A 17,356-nucleotide genomic window follows, 5' to 3' on the forward strand; every position below is an offset into this window, starting at 1 on the left:
GCTTCTTTGGCAGCAACTTTTATAGCTTTTATGTTATTTCTTTTTAAAAGGCCGTTTTCCTAAAAACCTGTGATTTCTCCTCCTCTTCTCCAATGAGGAGACTACCAAATGCCCATGAAATTTCTACTAGTGAATCTGCAAACCTAGATTTGAAAGAGACTCATGGATCAGAACAAAAAATTCTCTAATCATTTCATTAACTGTAGTCTTCAGCTACAGCTTCAGTTAACCAATGATTTCAATATATTCTGCAAATATGTTATTCCACTTAAAAATCTATTAGGAAGTCTGCACACTTTTTAGTTTCCACTACACAAATAGAGTTGAATGTTCCCTATTTGTTTTTTTTTTTTCATTTGCTTATTTTTTTTGCCTTTAATGAAAACCTATTTAAAGTAAAAGTCTTTAAGATGGCAGAATAATGTGGTGACATGTCTTCACTGGTAATTTAATATTTGGATATAGGGAGTGCATCTGAGAGATTTCATTAAAAATAGCAAGGTGCCTGAACACCGAAGCTGAGATGTTTTTAATCACAGAATTATAGTAATTATACAAATCCCAAGATTTTCATCAGTCACAGAAAAGGCTTCCAGGGCTAAAACATGCGCTTTAAACTTAGCACTAATAATTGTGTATTGTTTTAAATTATAGTAGAGAGAATCCTCAGGCCACAGGAAATACTGGAGAGGAGATCTTATGTATTGGATTTGTACGGGAAATTGAGCAATGAACCATTTTGGTGGTGCAGTGGTCTTTGTAAGAGGTGTATCTGCTGGGTCTTAGAATGGGAACACACAGCAGGTGGAAATGCAGATAAAGTCCAGGAGCCTGTTACTACCCCCTGTGCCTACCACATAGGCAGAATGACAGGGGAACCCCTCTCTCACTTCCCCAGGGGTCCAAGTTGCTAATTGGTCTGGCTCTCTCTTCCTGTTAGTAAGCCCACCAGCAAATGAGATGACTTTTTGGCCCAGCATCTAGATTTTGGGTTAGGTGAAAAGTATACAAAGAACTGAATTATCACGACAATGATTAAATATGAGTTCTTTACAGTGGCAGAAGGAGGGGCTGGCATTGTGGCATAGCAGGTAAAGCTACACCTGTAATGCTGGCATCCCATATGGGTGCTTGTTCGAGTCCCAGCTGCTCCACCTCCAATCCAGCTCCCTGCTAATGCACCTGGGAAAGCAGTGGAAGACGGCCCAAGTGCTTGGGTCCCTGCTTGCAAGTGGGAGACTAGAAGAAACTCTCAGCTCCAGGCTTTGATCTGGCTAGCCTGGCCATTGCGGTCTTTTGGGGAGTGAACCAGTAGATGGAATATCTATCTGTCTCTCCCTTTCTCTCTGTAACTCTCTTTTTTTTTTAAGATTTATTTATTTACTTGAAAGTCAGAGTTACACAGAGAGAGAAGGAGAGGGAGAGAGAGAGGTCGTCCATCTGCTGGTTCACTCCCCAATTGGCTACAACAATTGGAGCTGTGCCAATCCTAAGCCAGGAGCCAGGAGCTTCCTCCAGGTCTCCCATGCAGGTACAGGGCTCAAGGACTTGAGCCATCTTCCACTGCTTTCTCAGGCCATAGCAGAGAGCTGGATTGCAAGTGGAGCAGCTAGGACTCGAACCGGTGCCTATATGGGATGCCAGCACTGAAGGCGGTGGCTTTACCCATTATGCCACAGCGCCAGCCCCTCTTACTTTCAAATAGATAAATCTTTTTTTAAAAAATGGCATATGCATATGACTCTCAGAAGCAGTCTGTGAAAGGCCCTGGGATGTGCCTGGGAATTTTTTTTTAATATTTGTTTGCTTATTTGAAAGAGTTACAGAGAAAAAGAGGGGGAGACAGAGAGAAACATTTCTCACATCTGCTGGTTCACTTCCCAAATGGCTGCAATGGCCAGGGGTGGGCCAGGCTGAATCCAGGAGCCTAGAGCTTCATCTGGGTCTCCTGCATGAGTGCAGGGGCCCAAGAACTAGGACCATCTTCTGATGCTTTCCTAGTCACATCAACAGGGAGCTGGATGGGACATGGAGCAGCTGGGACTCGAACTGGGGCCCATATGGGATGCCAGCATTGCAGGAGGCGGCTTAACCTGCTGTGCCACAGTGCCAGCCCCGTCTGAGAATTTCTGAGGAGCAGACAGGAGGGCACAGAAACTGGAGCAGCAGCTGCCTGGGGTGGGAGTCCCAGCATGGCAGTGTTTCTGGTCTCTGGACTTCTCCCAGCTTCACCTGCGCCCCCCGCCTCCACCCCCACCCCCACCCCCACCATAATGACCTCATCTTCTGTGCACACAGAACTGGGGGACTTAGCTGGCGCATCTGTCCCCTGATCACTTCTCACTTTGTCCCTCCACATTTAGGTGTTGCACATGTCTGCCTCCAGCTGTGTCCCTGCCTCCTCATCAGAAATCCTAGAATTCACCTGAGCCCCTTTCAGGTCTGTCCTGGAGGGGGGCACACAGGTGAACACCTGCAGGTGCAAGCTCACAGACCTGCTGCATTGCTGTTGGGCACCAGCTTCCTGCCATTGCAATGTCACTGAAGTTCTCTGCCTTTGAGCCTCCCCAAATGTGGCCGTGGTGCAGATTTTACAACATGTGTAAGATACAGGGCAGCAGAGTAATCAGTCTCCTTCCTGCTGCCCAAAGAGAGCTGCCGTTCAAGCCTTGCCCTGTTCGCCTTTTTTTTCCTCTGTGGCCGTTGTTCCTGTGTGTGCATTGCCCACCCCTGCACACACTGTTCTGTGTTCTGGACTTCTGCCATGAACACCTCCCAGAGCCTTCCCGGGAGGGGGTGGGGGTCTGCTGACTATCGTCTGGGACCCGAATGTCGGTTGTGGTGTCACCCTCTTCACTGAGCGCTTTGTGTCTGTTCCCAGGTGCTCCCCTGTCTGCTGCTCGTCAGGACTGGGCGGGGAATGCAGGTGTGCAGGTGCAGGCTTCATTTATTACGCTGCCGCCGCCGCCACCTGGAGGAGCATCCTTCCGAAGGGAGACAGCTGTCCTGTGGCGTGGTTCACTGCAAGGCCCAGAGCCCGTTCCCGAAGGACATGGATGGAGGCCGCGCAGGGCAGCTCCAGCACCCGCTCCCCAAGGCCTAGCGCCGGCGGGCCTGCAGCGGGCGGGGATGCCTCCTGAGTGATGATGGTCCGCAGGGGGCTGCTGGCGTGGGTGTCCCGGGTGGTGCTGCTCCTGGTGCTGCTGAGCTGCGCCCTGTCCGTGCTCTACATGCTGGCCTGCACCCCGAAGGCTGACGACGCGCAGCGGGGGCTGCCCAGGGCCAATGGCCCCACCGGCAAGGAGGGCTACCATGCGGCCCTGCAGGAGTGGGAGGAGCAGCACCGTGATTATGTGAGCAGCCTCAAGCGGCAGATTGCCCAGCTCAAGGAGGAGCTGCAGGGCCGTGCCGCAGAGCCGCCGCGCCCGGACCTGCTGGCTTTCCTGCGCGCACAGGTGGACAGGGCCGAGGTGCATGCGGGCGTCAAGCTGGCCACCGAGTATGCCGCCGTGCCTTTCGACAGCTTCACCCTGCAGAAGGTGTACCAGCTGGAGACCGGCCTGACGCGCCACCCCGAGGAGAAGCCCGTGCGCAAGGACAAGCGGGACGAGCTGGTGGAAGCTATAGAGGCGGCCGTGGAGGCCCTCAACAGCCCCGCCGAGAGCGGCCCCGGCCAGCGTGCCTACACGGCCCAGGACTTCGTGGAAGGTGGGCGAGTTTGGGTAGGGGTCTGGGAGCAGGGGGAGCAGGGGGAGCAGGGGAAGGCGGCTGGGGTCCTCACACCACTCAGGATGCGGCTGCCCGAGGCTGCGAACAAACAGGCTGTGGCGTGGCTGGTCATGTGACGTGGCCAAAGGCATTGAGCAGATTTTTTTTTTTTTTAATTTTTCAAAAGCATCTGTTGACACTGTGTTTTATTTGGGAGTCAGACAGAGCTCCAGTCCACTAGTTCACTCCTCCAGTGCTGCCAAGGGCCAGGGCCAGGGCCTCAATCCAGGTCTCCCATGTGGGTGGCAGGGACCCAAGTGCTTGAGCCATCGTGGCTGCCTCCCAGGGTGCACATTGGCAGGAAGCTGGAATTGGGAACAGAGCCAAACTCAGAGCCCGGCTCTGGGCTAGGGGATGCAGGTGTCGGCCTGTGGCTTAACCGTTAAGCCAAACACCTGCCCTTGTTATCATGGAAACCACAGTGCTGAGTGGATGATTTCATTGTTCCTTGGCAGTAGAAGCTGGATCGTTTTTCTTCTTTTCAAGGGGAGAAAAAAATATATATGTGTGTGTGTGTGTGTGTGTGTGTGTGTAACCTTGAAATCCAAGTAGAGTGTGACAAGCATTTTTAATTGTGTCCTTTCTCATGGCCACTTCTCAGAATGGGCCAGGAACAAGCCTGCCCTGTGTGGACAAGTTATTCTTACTTACTTTTCCTTATAGTGGCCTTGTGGGGGTTTGAGGAGAGGGAGGTGTAGATGGATGAAGTGAGTACCGCCAGTGGCTCAGCTAGCCAGTGGCAGAGCCAGGGTTTGAACCTGGGACTTCCGGCTCCAGGGTCCCAGTCTATGAAGACCACATTGAATTGTCCGCGAGTCGGGGCACATGGAAACTAGATGAACAGTTCTGCTTGCTTCATGGAACCAGATAGCCTGGTAGTAACTGGTCTTTGTGTCTAATTCTATTTTTTTATTTTTAAGATTTTTTTAATCTGATGGGTAAAACAACAGAGAGGAAGAGATAAACAGATTCAGAGGAAGAGGGAGAGGGAGAGAGAGAGAGAGGGATCTCCCATCTGCTGGTTTATCCCCCCAAAATGCCTATTAGTAGCTAGGTCTGGACAGGGCTGGAGCCAAGGAGCCAGGAACTCCATCCGAGTCTCCCATCTGGGTGCAGGGGCCCAGGTACTTGGGCCGTCTTCTGCTGCTTTCCCAGGTGTGTTAGCAGGAAGCTGGATCAGAATCAGAGCTGCCAGGACTAGAACTGATGCTCTAATATGGGATGCCAGCATCAGAAGTGGAGGCCAAATCTGCTGCACCACAATGCTGGTCCCAGAGATCTGGTTATTTCCCCCCTGTTTCTGAACAGAATCTACTTCAGCTCTCCCAGTAATACAGCTGTGCCCACCTCACCCGACTCCTGTGTTGGTTATGAGACCACTGTCTCCCAAGTCCACAGACAAGGTGGTCACATCAGAACCCCTCCTCTCCCTGCCATTCATGCCTCTTCTCTTTGGGTTCTTTCCTGTCTTAAGATTTTTTTGCTTAATCTGTGAACTGTAAGTTCATGCAGTTGAACCAGTTAAAGACACATTGGCCCCGGCCACCCACGTGCCTGGCCCAGCCCAGCCATTGCTTCCATCTGGGGAGTGAAGCAGCGGCTGGAAGATATTTCTGTCTCTGTGTCTCCCTCTCTCTGTCACTCTGCATTTCAAATAAAGAAATAAATCTTTTATTATTATTATTTATTTATTTAAGAGATAGAGTTATAGACAGAGGGAGAGACAAAGAGAAAGTCTTCCATCCGCTGGTTCACTCCCCAGATAGCTGCAACGGATGGAGCTGCACTGATCCGAAGCCAGGAGCTGGGAGCTTCCTCTTCCGGGTCTCCCACTCAGGTGCAGGGGCCCAAGCACTTGGGCTGTTGTCCACTGCTTTCCTAGGCCACAGCAGAGAGCTGGACTAGAAGAGGAGCAGCTGGGTCTTGAACCAGTGCCCATATGAGATGCTGGCACTGCAGGCAGAGGATTAACCTACTTGAGCCACAGCGCTGGCACCAATGAAAGAAATCTTGAAAAGATCTTTTACAAGATTAAACTTTGTGCATATTTTCACCCATTTGTATGAGATACTGAAAATGCCATGTAACAGTCCTGCCTGTACCTGGGAAGACACATGGTGAGCACTGGGCAGAGTTGAAAAGATGACGGTGATGATGATGCCAAGTAACTTTTGATAGTGCTTTATAGTTTGTGAAGCAGTTCCACATAGGTTACCTTGCTAGCTGACCCTCAGGGAGGATCACTGCATGTAATTAAAAAAAAAAAGTTGCCACCGTCCCTGAAGTTTGCAGCCTAGAGCTGCCCACATGCAGAGCCTGCCTCTGTGGGGAGCGCTTGCCTTGTGGCCTTCAGTCTGCATTCGTATTTGAAATCTGCTTGCTTCTCTCTGTCCAGTATCTGAATACACAGCCCTGTGTTTCTCCATGCTGGCACCAGCCTCTTGTTCCTGAGTGGTTTCTGTGACAGGTGCCCGACTTTCTGCTGAGGCACTTTCTCACAGCAGCTACCTGTGCTGTCTGAGGCGTGGCACACAGCTGGGGCCCCGAGGCAGGTAATCCAGCGTGTCTTCCAGACGTGGTGGCAGTCTCCAGAACTGTTCTTGCCAAGAGCACATAAACACAAACCTTTCACGTGTATTTATACGGACGTGGCTGTCATCAACAGCGTGGCTTATTTCATTTCTTTGGGTCTTATCTGTAACACGATTATGGGGAATCTTAAGTCATGGGAAGTGAGACACTGTGGAAGACTGTACAAGTCAGGGAAGCAGTGGGGAGGCAGAATTAATAAAAGGAGTCGCTTTGACAATAGTGATGTTTGAGAACAAAGCGGGATCCCTGGCACTTGAAGAATTCTATCATCAACTGGATGACCCTTGGCCTGCGGTTACACATCCCGATTCTAGCTTCAGAGAGGTGGTTGGAGTGAATGGCTATTGAGAACATTTTCAGTCCTGGTTCGCAGTCCTTCATCTGTACCTAGTTAAGGAGAAAGAAAGAGTGGGAAAGGTCTGGCTTGAGATCTGCCTTCTATAATGGGTTGGCACGTGCTGGGACCTCTTGACAGTGAAGGGCGTCTTTCCGATAGCTTATTTGAGTTTCTGAGCATGACCCTAGAGAGAGGGATTTTGTGCTTCTGGTTTCAGCTGGTAGAGAGTTGAAACAGTTTAGTGCCAACCCAGAGAAAGGGTTCAGGTTGGAAATGGGGGAGTTCCACAACCCCAGAGTTCTAAGAGAGGGCAGTGCACCTGCAGAACCCTGAATACAAAAAGGCAGGCGGATGCCCTGTGTTTAAAGAGACAATAATGTGTATGGAAGCTTCCAGGGGATAGTTTCTGTGTCCATCATAAAGCCACTGTGTGACTAGAGGCACTCTGACACAGCACAGGGGGCTTCCGACTTTCCCTGGTGTCTTTATACCCCTTGAGCCTCAGTTTCCCCATCTGTCAACAAGAGATGTGAACTCAGGCTCCTCACAGCTCTCCCACCCCCAGCCTCCAAGCCTGTCTTATCTGCAGTACACAAGGTACTCTTCCCCTCCTTTTCTTGATTGCTTTGCTAAGCAATCATTTCTTCTTTTCTATATATTTATTTGAAAGATTGAGTGATTGGTTTGAAAAGCAGAGTTACAGAAAGAGGGGGAGAGACAGAGAAAGATCTTCCATCTGCTGATTCTCTCACTGAATGGCTGCAATGGCCAGGGCTGGTCCAGCCTGAAGCCAGGAGCCTAAAATTCCATCTGGGTCTCCCACATGGATGGAAGGGGCCTGTACATCAGTCCATCTTCTGTGTCCCCGTCTTCATTAGCAGGGAGCTAGTTCTGAAGTGGAGTACCCAGGACTCCAACTCATATGGGATGCCAGCAACACAGGTGGTAGTTTAACCTGCTGCACCACAGTGCCAGCCCCTCACCTACTTATTTCTATTGATTTCTTTCACAGGCATATCACTGAGATGTCGCTTTATAACCATCTTAGTGACTTGGGGGAAAGATGGTATGACAGGCATTCAGGTGCACTTCTGGGCATTTGGGGGACAACCAGGGACATTGGTGCAGAAATAAGGAAGCGTGGAATTCTGCAAGTGGGTGGCCTCATCTGTGTTTGGGGTGGGGGTGAGGTGGCAGGAGCAGACTTTCTGACAGCGTAAGGATGCTTGGCCTTGGGGCCGGCACTATGCCCCAGCAGGTTAAGCTGCTGACATCCGTGTCACTGTGCCAGTTGAAGTTGCAGCTGCTCCGGTTCCAATCCATCTCCCATCTAATGCACCTGGGAAAGCAGTGGAAGATGGCCCGGGTGTTTGGGTCCTGGCACCCACGTGGGAGACCTGGTTGGAGTTCCCAGCTCCTGACTTCCGTCTGGCTCAGCCCTGGTCATTGCGGCCCTATGGGGAGTAAAACAGCAGATGGAAGATCTCTCTCTCTCCCTCTCTCTCCCTCTCTCTCCCTCTCTCTCCCTCTCTCTCCCTCTCTCTCCCTCTCTCTCCCTCTCTCTCCCTCTCTCTCCCTCCCTCTCCCTCCCTCTCCCTCCCTCTCCCTCCCTCTCCCTCCCTCTCCCTCCCTCTCCCTCCCTCTCCCTCCATCTCCCTCCCTCTCCCTCCCTCTCTCTTCCCCCTCCCTCCTCCCCCTCCCTCCCTCTCCTTATCCCTCCCTCCCTCTCTCTCTCTCTCTCTCTCTCTCTCTGGCTCTGTAACTCTGCCTTTTAAATAAATAAAATAGATCTTTAAAAAAACAAAAGCCGTTCTCAGCCTTCGTCTGCAAGGGAAGCAGCGGTGGCTGCCCTCGGCACTGTCTTCTGGAACGGCCTCTGTGGCTAATTAGTAAGCCCTGAGCAGGTGATGGTCCCTGGCCCATCCCCTCCATCCCTTCCCCTCTCAATCTGTCTCATTTGTGTTGCTGATGCTCTGTGTTCCTACAAGGAGGGAAAAATACTTTCCATTCAAAAATAGAGCTAGAAGGGGTTTGAGACTCCGTTTTGTAGTGCAAAATCTTCCTGGTGTTGGTGAGGGAGAAGGCGGCCCAGGGCAGGGGAATCCAGCCCCTGGGCTCTCCATCGGGGCCCTGCAACCAGAAATGCCCATGCTGGAATCAATGACTGCTGTTACGGGAGACTTTGGCTTGCTCAATGATTTTGCAATAAAGAGGCTCTTCATTTTCATTGTCCTCTGGGCCCTGCAGACTGTGCGGCCAGGCCTGCCTCCAAGGTTGAAAGGATGGGAGGGAAAGGCAAAGGGGAAGAGAGGTGGAGTGGGACTCTTGGCCATGTGGTCTGGGCCCCTCTGGCGAGGGTGAGCCCTGTTGACCTTCGGTGGGCTGTGGCCGACTGGCGGGACCTGTGCATGGGGTGTTTTGTCCCAAGACTGCAGAAGCTGGCAGCTCTGACTGTTGGGAGTTTCTCCATCCTTACAGAAAGCAATGTAGGTCCTAGGGGATGTTTTTCTCCCATCCAGGTACTAACCAGGCCCGACCCTGCTTAGGAAAATTCAGGGGTGGTATGGCTATAGACCCTAGGGGATATTTTTCCAATGGAGCTGCACCTGTTCCACCTGGCATCGGTTTCACATACAGAATGTGTTGTCAGAGAGCATGCAGGATGCCAGGGGTGTCCAGGATGGAGGAAACTGGCTTTTGCAGGAGTGGTCGGGCAGTGCTTCGTGGAGGAGGTGCCTGGCCAGGGTCTCGCACACACTAGAGGACGTGTGCCCAACAGGGTGCACCAGGGGGAGGAGGCCATTAGGACTCAGCTGCAGGAATGGCACAACCGGATGGGGCGGCAGGCACGGCTGCTCAGACTCCAGCCTGCTCTGCCACACTGGGACATGGTGTCCGTTGGGAAGGAGCTGTTGTTTCAACCAGGCCACCAGCTTTTCCTCAGTTCCGGTGTGGCTGAAGGCCTCGGTCAGCCTGCGTGTGTGGAGAACTGACGTGTGTGTGCAGTGTGTCCCAGCTCTGGAGGGGCTGCGAATGGAGGAGAAATCTGGGGCAGGCCTGAAGCACCTGCCGCCTGCCCACGTGGGGAGGCAGGACTCTGAGTGGTTGAGGGTTCCATGAGGGCTTCAGCACTGGCGGCTGGGTGACTGCTGGATGCTCAGGGATTGTCCGTTCCTGGGTAGATGGCCCAGCATCTGTTAAGTCTGAGTCTGGTTCTGACAATGCTTTTGTGTCTTGGATTTTTTTTTTCTTTCTTATACCTCTTTTTGTTGAAAACCAGACACCTTGTGTTCTGAGTAGACACCAAGGTAAATGGTATTCATACCTGGAAATGGCTTTTCCTTCTTCTAGGCCTTAGGTGTAGTGTGTGTGTGTATACATGTGTGTATGTATGTGTGTGCATGTGTCAGTGAGGGCGAGAGCAAAGGAAGCAGCTCACCTGCACACACTCCTTGAATTACCATAGGTTGTGCCCAGTTGGTTTGAAAATGTCAGTGTCGCTGATGTATTTTATAACCTATGAACGGCCTAGCTGAGCCCAGCCTCCCTTACCTGTGCTTAGAACATTTACCCCAGCCTGTTTCCAGGCAAAATCATTCACTCCAAGCCTATTTATGGTAAGTGTTGGCTATCTTGTGTAACTTACTGACTACCAGAAAGAAATTAAAAAGCAAGAGTTGAGGCCAGTTTAGTGGTGCTCCTGGATAAGCTGACGCTTGCAGCTGCTCTGCTTGTGATCCAACTCCCTGCTAATGTACGTGGAAAACAGTGGTAGACAGCCCAAGTGCTTGAGCCCGGGCCACCCATTTGGGAGACCAGGATGGAGTTCCGGGCTCCTGGGCCAATCTGGCCCTGCCCTTGCTGTGGTGGCCATTTGGAGAGTGAACCAGTGGATGGGTGTGTATGCACTCATGTTTCTCTCTCGCTCTCGCTCGCTTGTCTCTCTTTCTGTCTCTCTCTCTTGCTGTGTCTTTCAAGTCGGTGAAACAATAAATTGTTAAGAAAGCAGTAGTGGTGTGGGTGGTTTTTTTTGCAGCATCCTGAGTAAGTTGAAGCATCCCAAGTCAAGACACTGTGCCATTAGGAGCTGGGCTGGGCTTGAGGTTTGTGGTTGCTGTGGTTACCCTCGGTGCACCCCGGTATCTAAATTCCTGCAGGCTGTTGTTTGCTCTGAGCTTTGCCGTGTACCTCTCCCTCAGACATGCCTCTCCTGCATGGCTCCCAGCACTGTTCTCAGTTACTTTGCTGTTCAAGCTGTTAGCTATGCAGGGCAGTGGGGCTGCCTCTGAGCTTCTCTGAGCAGGCTCTTTGTCACTGGTCATGGAACATTCTCCTGTCCCGCTCAGGGGAGAGGAGGGGCTTTCTTATCCCCTCTCCCAAGCTGCTGTGAGCATCACCAGTTCTCCAAGACTGAGAATGTTTGCTAACCCCCCCACGCCCATTAGGCTTTGCTTCCACTGCAGGGAGACGGGGGAGAAGGATCCAGTGGGGGCTTCTTGCTCACTGCACCGCCCCCCAGGTCTACATGGAGTTGAGACTTTCTTAAGGTTCCTTCTGACCTTTTCTGTGAAAAACTAGTGGGGTTCAGGGGAAAGAGCCTGCGGCAGCGTGCACACTTTTGCATGTTCTGCAGCCCATGCAGCTGCATGCCTGGCCGGCCCACACTGGGCCCACACCAGCTGCTTGGAGTCTGACTGCTGTGGCCAGGTGCATTTGCCTGCTGAGCGAGGATTCATCTTTGCTTAGATTTGGGGCCAGCCGTTTGCTTTGTGGACTTCGCTCTGCACTAAGATGGAAAACAAGTTTTGCACTTGAAGTCTCCTTTTGTTGTGAGAGGTACTTACTCAGTCCAGTTTATTATATCCTGGAGCAGGTGCAGAAGTCCAAAGCTGCTTTGTGCAATTATAATTTAAAACCTATTGATTACTTTGTCTATTTATGCTGTTCTGCAAATCAATAACCTCTTCTCATAACTTCAGAACCTAGAGTTGGCTGCCATGCACTTTCCAGCAGTTTAAAAGAACAGAACTGTGTTGATCTCATAAGTGGGGGTGTTGTGGCAATGCCGCTCATCAGGAAGTCCATTACTAGAAGAGTTACTTTGAAAACCTCAAATCCTGTGTTCTGTGTTCTATGGCCATGAATCAAACATATGTTGTTGGGTTTTTTAAGGTTTTATTTATTTGAGAGGTAGAGTTACAGACAAAGAGTGGGAGAGAGAGAGAGAAAGGTCTTCCATCCACTGGTTCACTCCCCAAATGGCCACAATGGCTGGGGCTGGGCCAAAGCCAGGAGCCAGGAGCTTCTTCTGGGTCTCCAATGCAGGTGCAGGGGCCCAAGCACTTGGGCCATCTTCCACTGCTTTCCCAGGCCATTGCAGAGAGCTGGATCTGAAGAGGAGCAGCTGAGTTGAGAACCGGCACCCATATGGGATGCCAGCATTGCAAGTGGAGGCTTAGCCCACTGTGCCACAGCGTTAGCCCCAGAACGTGTTGTTTTTATAAAACTGTAACTTATGGGGCTGGCATTGTGGTGTAGCAGGTAAAGTTGCTGCGTGCAACACCAGCATCCTATATGGGCGCCAGTTCGAGGCCCAACTACTCTGCTTCTGATCCAGTCCCTGCTAATGCACCTGGGAAAGGAGCAGAAGATGACCCAAGTCCTTGCCCCTGTGCCTACATGGGAGACCCAGAAGATGCTCCTGGCTCCTGCCTTAGGTCTGGTTTTGCCCTGCCATTGCAGCCATTTAGAATGTGAACCAGCAGATGGAAGCGCTCTTGTGTTCTCTCTCTCTCTTTCAAATAAATACACAAATAAAAACACAAAAACCCCCTCTAACTTGTACCATATTCTCATCCTCTCATTATATTAATTGCAAATTGGTTGCACAACTCTGTAAACATCCTAAGAATTCTTGACTTGTGCATTTTAAATGATAAATTGTGTTGTATGCAAATTATGTCTCAAACAAGCAAGTAATTTAACTGACTAGGATAAAAATCTCTGTCCAAAAAAGTTGGTAAAAGGGTGGAGAAGCTCAGAAAGTCTTTACAGGGTTTTAATAATAGGTGAGTGATGGCTGGGTTCTGAGCTGAGGGCGTTGTGGTGAGATGGATGGGGAGGATGGACTCGCGTGTGCAGGGTGCTTTGCTCCTTCCCGCAGCACCCGCGTTCCAGGCTTTCCCCAGCCAGTCCTCACGGGCAGTGCATGAAGGGGCACCTGTGCTGTTCTTTATATGACAGCTTTGTTGAGAAGGAATTTAAGACAGCTACACTCTCTATTTCTGTAAAGTTCTTCCCACTACTTCCATGCCAAACCAAAACCTTCTCGGTGAGTACACACTGGGCAGGGCAGGGCAGTGGGGTAGCAGCTAAAAGAAGGAAGACCCGAGTCGTACATTCACCATGAAGTTAATTCAACCGACCAGCATTGCAGAAAACATCTGTTCACATTGTTTTCTGTTGAAACCAAGTGACTGCCAGAACGATGACCTTCGAACTTGGAAATAATTTTCCAAAGATGCTATCGCTAGATTGAGGCTAAACATTCCAGCGTGTTAGCCCAAAGCATCGTGTGCCATTGCTCAGCTGGTGGCAAAGGCTGGGGCACTGAGTTGGCAGGAGGGAACAGCTACAGCATGAACACAGCTGGGGCTCCAGCTGCATGGTGGTGGACTATGCCACATCCAGAAATCCTTCAGGGCAAAGCCAAGTCAGATGAGAGTGTCAGGCTGGGCTCAGGCGAAGCTGGCCACCTGTCAGCAGGCTGGCCCCAGGAGGGTGCATGGCCCAGTTCAAGGGGCTGGACCTGGATGGAGCTTTAGGGTTCACATTAGACCCCAGGAAACAAGCAGCAGGTGCATTCTGAGTGAGGAGACCAGAGGAGTGTGCTGGAAGCTGAGCAGACAGGGAATTCACCACCTTGGGTAACTGTTCACTTGGGTTACCCTGGGTCTAGAGACACAGGACTAGCTCAGGGGGCATTGGTTGATCTCAGGACCAGGGCTGTGCTCTGACCCAAGCTATGTGCTTCTCTGAACAGGTGCTTCCTTAATGCTCATGTAGTTTGTGTTTTGTTACTCAAGTCCTGTAAATTTCTCGACATTTTCTAAAGAATTCTTACTGGTTACCAATATCCCTGTAAGGCTACAGTGTAAACACATTATTCATTTTCAAGTTCACGGCCAAACCTCTTTGAATTATGAATATGTTTATGGTCAATAAGTAAAGTTTATTAATGGTACGGAGGGTGCTTTGGCCTTCCCTCCATGTTTAATGAAATCATTAATCTCTGTAACCTCTGCCCACAAACTAAATTGCCCTGGAATTCATGAAAAATTGCAGACTCCATGGCCTCGTACAAAGCTGATGGAATATAAAAGTGTGTCTCAGTGCCCTTCAGTCAATGCCACGAGTGTATTCAGAATCAGTCATGTCCTCCATAAACTAGTGGACAGCACAGACACGTATGACACGCCAAGAGTGACACGTAAAAAGAGCATGACCGAACGATATTTCATTGTGTGTTTTGTGTTTCCTTTATGAATTCATCTGCAAATGAAGGCCTCCCTTGATTGTATATCCTGGTTGTTGTAAATACTGCCGAATAAAAAGGCTGATGCCATTTGCTTTGGCTCTGTCCCCTGTGGAGGGTACATGGGCCACACGGTAGCTCTATTTCTAGTGTTTCTGAGCACTTGCATAGTTCTCATAACGGCTGTACTAATTTGCATTCTCACCAACAGTCTGCCAGGGCTCCCTTTTCTCCACATCCCTACCAGCATTTTTGTTCTTTTTGGATAATAGCCATTCTCCATGGGGTGATAAGACCTCTCGCTGTGGTTTTGATTGGCATTCACCAGCTGGAGAACTTGATATCCCATGAACTATGCCAGGATGCAGGAACACCAGTTCTCACATGTGCAAGCCTTGGAAGTAGACCCTGAAGAACAAGAGTGTACAGGCTGGGAAGGCTGAGAAAGAGCAGGGTTGGAGCCAGCGTGCCATGTGCAGTAGAGGACTCCAGTTTACATCAGTCTGTTACGTATTTTTTGGTTTTAGTTTTTTAACAGATGCAATACAGTTCATAAGTACAATTCAGAAAACACAATGATGGTCCCTTCCTCCCTCCCTCTCTCCTTTTTCCTTCCTTCCTTTCTCTCTCTAGTTTTTGAGATAACATATTCTTAATTTACGTTATAATCTAGGGCTTAACAATCCACCAAATACAGAGTTCAACAAATATAAAGTAAAAGGACTCTAGTTCAGCAGGAATACTGGCAAGAGCTTTAAATGGTAATCAGCACCTGGCTCCTGGCTTCGGATCAGTGCGGTGCGCCGGCCGCAGCGGCCATTGGAGGGTGAACTAACGGTAAAGGAAGACCTTTTTCTCTCCCTCTCTCTCTCACTGCCCACTCTGCCTGTCAAAAAAAAAAAAAAAAAGATAATCAGATGGAAAGATGACTGTCTAACCTCATGCAGTAAGTTTTAAAGTAATCACAAGTCATTAAAATCATAGTAGTTTAGCATTCTTAACCATTGGTTTGACAAAGGTAGAAAACAGTTTGCCAACTATTATGTAGTTTATAAGAATTGGAAGAGGAGTTGGAAGGCTCCAGACCCCCCCAAAAAATATGCACAGAGGTAGGAAAGCTGATTGCCCTGATTTGGTCATGACACATTGTTCAGGTAAGTGTTGAATTACCACGGTGCCCCATGAATATGCACAATTAGTTTGTATCAGTTAAAAAGAAAAAGTTTGGGGCTGGCACTGTTGTGTAGAAGGTTAAGCCACTGCCTGCAGTGTTGGCATCCCACACGGGCACTAGTTCAAGTCCCAACATCTCCACTTCCTATCCAGCTCTCTGCTGATATGCCTGGGAAAGCAGTAGAAGATGGCCCAAGCACTTGGGCCCCTGCCACCCACGTGGGAGACTTGGAAGAAGCTCCTGGCTTCAGCTTGGCCCAGCCCCAGCCATTGCAGCCATTTGGGGGAGTGAACCAGCAGATAGAAGATATCTCTGTTGTCACTCTCTCTACATCTCTGTATCTCTGCCTTTAAAACAAATAAATACGTCTTTTTTTATAAAAATATAAATCATTTGCCCACTTTTAATAAAAAACGTTTTAAAGCTACACAGAAACATGCAAGTTCTCAGACATCATGAAAAATGGGCAAAAATGAACAGATCACAAATGAACAGGCACTGCTGTCTGAAAGGTGTTCAGGTTTTCTACCTGAGGAATAGAGAAAGTGAAAACAAAGTTGAATATTAAGCTGCCACAGTTATCAAAGCTGAGATATGATGTCGGTGAAGATGGACGAGATGAAAATTTACACCTAGTCATGCGAGTATAAAATGATAGAGCCATTCTCTAAGGTAGTTTGTAACAAAAGCCTTCCAAGTGTGTCTTCTCTAGGAGTTTCACTTAAAGCTTATTCTCGGAAATTTCCATGACTATTTATATCCAGAATATTCATCCCAGAAGTATTTGTAATACTGAAAAGTTAGAAACACCCAAATGTCTAACAATAAGAGACTAGAAAATTCTGTAGTGTCTACTTAATATGTGACAACTGGAATCATTTGATAAATGCTAAATAAAATGGGGCAAAGTGTTTCTATGAGCAAAGCTATCATTTTAATTGTGGGAATAATGACAAAGTTTAGGTCTACACAGAGGGAAAAGATTGAGAGATAGTAACGCTACATGAAAACATTTTAAGTTCTTTTTTTCTGAGTGAAGGAATTATTGGTGATTGCATATTCCAGACATTCTGCTTTGAACATCCGTTACTGTTACACCTTGCAGTAAAATGACGTGATTGACATGGGCGCAGGATTCAAGGTGGTGGTGTCAGGGCATCCTTCCAGCTGCCCACTCCACCAGGAGGACCCAGAAGGGACAAATAAAATTACAGGTCATGGCTCAGCCTTGGCCAGTGTCTACCTTATACCCCTGCTGGAGGAGGCAGCCTGCTTGGTGGGGCTGTGTTAGGAAGCTGACCATCAGTGTTTTGGACACCTCTGAGCAGAGCTTCCTGGAGCCTGAGCCCCACGTCTGCCTTGGTCGGGGTGATTTGCAGATACCTGTGCTGGAGAGATCCACTGAGCATAAATCCCTGAGCAGGTGCAGGCTTCCAGTGGGCTCTGCAGAAGACGCCAGGGCTCTGTCTTTGTGGTCCCCACCTGGCAGACCCAGCTGTCGTGGTGTTGCCAGCCATACTCCCCTTCCTTGTGGCACCTTCCTAACTGTTTTAGCCCTCCCACGTGCCTTTAAGTGATGCAGATCTTGAAACAAGAAGAAAGAGGTCAGAATACTGCTTCCTTCCCCTCCAAAAAAAAAAAAAAAACCCTACCATCAACAGCGAATTTTATATTTTTAGCCTGTCTCTCCCTGTTCCCTTCCTTCCCCCAAAACATGTCATGAAGTCGGTGTGTGAAACCAGTGTGAGCTGCCATGGCCCCCCGTCCGTGGCTTCCATCTGTAGCCAGGTTTGTGTGCTCTGCCGTATATTTAGAACGCCAAAATCAGCAGTGTTCTACCTGCAGCCGAAAGGGGAACTAGAAAATCAGCTGAGAGAACAGGGCTATTGACGAGGACTGGGGCTGGCTCGTAGCCGAGAATCCCAGAAGTTGGGGGTGTTTTGTGGACATC

General features: G+C 49.6%; 1 protein-coding gene across 11 annotated transcripts in view; it reads left to right on the plus strand.

Annotated features, from left to right (window-relative positions):
* CSGALNACT1 (chondroitin sulfate N-acetylgalactosaminyltransferase 1) overlaps positions 1-17,356 on the plus strand; it is a 323,288-nt gene that overhangs the window by 234,521 nt on the left and 71,411 nt on the right. For 9 of the 11 annotated variants that reach the window (XM_089302844.1, XM_089302848.1, XM_089302847.1 and 6 more), the window contains one exon: positions 2,882-3,708. In XM_089302844.1, the coding sequence (XP_089158970.1) occupies positions 3,144-3,708 (565 nt within the window). In that variant the 5' untranslated portion in view covers positions 2,882-3,143. Of the gene's footprint in view, positions 1-2,881; positions 3,709-17,356 lie in introns of those variants that run through there. The other 2 variants (XM_089302852.1, XM_089302843.1) reach the window with 1 other exon arrangement.

Source organism: Oryctolagus cuniculus, chromosome 8 (assembly GCF_051225735.1).
Source record: "Oryctolagus cuniculus isolate XC-2025 breed Fujian yellow rabbit chromosome 8, ASM5122573v1, whole genome shotgun sequence".
Lineage (NCBI taxonomy): Eukaryota > Metazoa > Chordata > Mammalia > Lagomorpha > Leporidae > Oryctolagus > Oryctolagus cuniculus.